Below are 2,500 nucleotides of genomic sequence, written 5' to 3' on the forward strand. Positions count from 1 at the left end.
ATTCTGTGTGTTTGCTATTCGTCAATTTCCTGGCAGAGTGATTTATTTATGCACAGTGTGCATTGTCAGTAACATGACACTTTGTGAAAACTTTGTACATAGTCTTTGCTTTACTAATATCTCTTTCTTTTACTTTTTAGCTCACAGAGTGTTGAAAGGTAAGTGAATTTCATAAGTATTTAATATATGCTACTGAAACAAATAGTTTACAATATGAACTATAGCTGATAGACTTTTCATTAAAAAAAAACAAAAAAAACAGTAATCCAAACTCAAAAAGAATATTTTGAAATTTGGGAGAGACAAAACACCAAATCAACCCAGCAGGCCAATATGCGAGTTAGTGAAATGCGGCGAGCAAAATCCGTAGAGTATTATTTCATCCATAAAGAAAAAGAAAAAAAAAATCGTTTAGCTTTTGTTCTGATAATATCATATCATTTTAATGAGAACCTTGGTATTCATTGTCTCCACATTTTACTGTCAATACCATACGCGTTTTTTTTTCCCCTTAAAAATATAATTCACTCATAATCTAAATCCGAAATAATTCAACATTTTTTTCCTACCTTACTTTCGGCATTTGCTTTCTATTCATAGTTTGCCTTCTGTCCCTCCCCTTTAGTATTCCACCCACACAGTATATGGAACAGACCTAACAGGCAGAAAAGTTTGAGTCTTATTAATAAACACTAATTTTCGCAAGAAGAGGTGCAAGAGAAAGACAGGGAGGAAGAGGAGGAGGAGGAGGGAGAGAAAGAGGAAGAGAAGGAGGGAGAGAAAGAGGAAGAGGAGGAGGGAGAGAAAGAAGAAGAGGAGGAAGGAGAGAAAGAAGAAGAGGAGGAGGGAGAGAAAGAGGAAGAGGAGGAGGGAGAGAAAGAGGAAGAGGAGGAAGGAGAGAAAGAGGAAGAGAAAGAAGGAGAGAAAGAAGAAGAGGAGGAGGGAGAGAAAGAGGAAGAGGAGGAAGGAGAGAAAGAGGAAGAGGAGGAGGGAGAGAAAGAGGAAGAGGAGGAAGGAGAGAAAGAGGAAGAGGAGGAGGGAGAGAAAGAGGAAGAGTAGGAAGGAGAGAAAGAGGAAGAGGAGGAGAGGAAGAAGAATAAGAAGATGGAAAGGAAGAAGAAACAGGTTAATATTTTTCAGTGAGACTGCGGTAGGAATTCAGATGATAGTAATGACTTGATACTATGATAACTGGGAATGATAACGATAATAGCGTTGTACTTGGTGTAAAAGAATGTTATTGGGTTTGCAAGATAGAGATACTAGTTATGATTAAATCCAAACAGAGAAAGATGAAACTAAAGAAAGACAGAGTAAATAAAAGAAAGGAAGAGAAAAAATAAAAAATATACATATTTTAATTGCATCGTTTTTACATCCATTGGTTCTTTATCTATCGTTCTCTATTTATCCACTTATTCTTGTTCTTCTTATGCATTTTCTTCAGAGCTTATAATTCTGTTTTCGCTTTACCATTTTCATTAACTATTTCCTGACTTCCATAAACCAAACCACATTCCCTTATTATTATTATTATCATTATCATCTATAAGATTCTCTTCTTTCATTCATGTTCTTCCCGTGCATTATCGTGCTTTGTTATACTTCCATTTTCTTTTCCTTAAGTATTAGTTTCTTTCTATTTTTTTCTTTAGTTCTTCCTTATTCGTAATTTTCTTCTTTTATATCCTCTTCTTTTAATTTAATGAAATAAACGCAAAACAATAGAAAAGTAAACAAACACAGAAAGACAGAGAGGGGAATATAAGAAAAAAAATACAAAAAAAAATACAAAAAAACTATACGATCAAATCAATTATGAATTATTCTTTCACATTCTTTTCACCACCCGTCTACCCAAAAGCAAAAGATTAATGAACCGTTTGTGAATCTTTTGTGCATAAGTTCATTAGCAGAGGATTTGACAACAGTGGCTATTCATACGACTTGATAATAAAGTTTACCTCATAAAGTAAATGCATTGGCACCGGATAACTAGTGAACCAGCAGGAAGTCAGGAGAGAGAGATAGGAGGATAGAGGGGAGAGTGAGGGAAAAATAAGGGGAAAATGCTGTATGGGTTTGCGTGGGGTTTGTATGGTGATGTGTGTATGGAGGGGGTAGGGGGATGGGGGAGTCTTGCTCTGTGTGCAAGTCTGAAATGTGTTTTTCTGTTTGTTTATGTACGCACATATGAATAGTGACACAGATACGAAAATGCAGATCTCTGAGTGTATGCTGTATCATATATATATATATATATATATATATATATAGATAGATAGATAGATAGATAGACAGATATAGATAAAGATATATATATATACATATATATACATATATATACATATAAATACACACACACATACACATACACACACACACACACACACACACACACACACACACACAAACATACACACATAGAGACACACACACACACACACCCATACACACATACACAGACACACACACACACACACACACACACACACACACA

At 35.2% G+C, this 2,500-nt stretch overlaps 1 protein-coding gene across 2 annotated transcripts in view; it reads left to right on the forward strand.

Moving 5' to 3' along the window:
• Positions 1–2,500, forward strand: part of LOC125032018 — a 50,574-nt gene that overhangs the window by 18,715 nt on the left and 29,359 nt on the right. For both annotated transcript variants that reach the window (XM_047622972.1, XM_047622973.1), the window contains exon 2: positions 141–158. In XM_047622972.1, the coding sequence (XP_047478928.1) occupies positions 141–158 (18 nt within the window). The remainder of the gene's footprint in view (positions 1–140; positions 159–2,500) is intronic.

Source organism: Penaeus chinensis, chromosome 14 (genome assembly GCF_019202785.1).
Source record: "Penaeus chinensis breed Huanghai No. 1 chromosome 14, ASM1920278v2, whole genome shotgun sequence".
Classification (NCBI taxonomy): domain Eukaryota; kingdom Metazoa; phylum Arthropoda; class Malacostraca; order Decapoda; family Penaeidae; genus Penaeus; species Penaeus chinensis.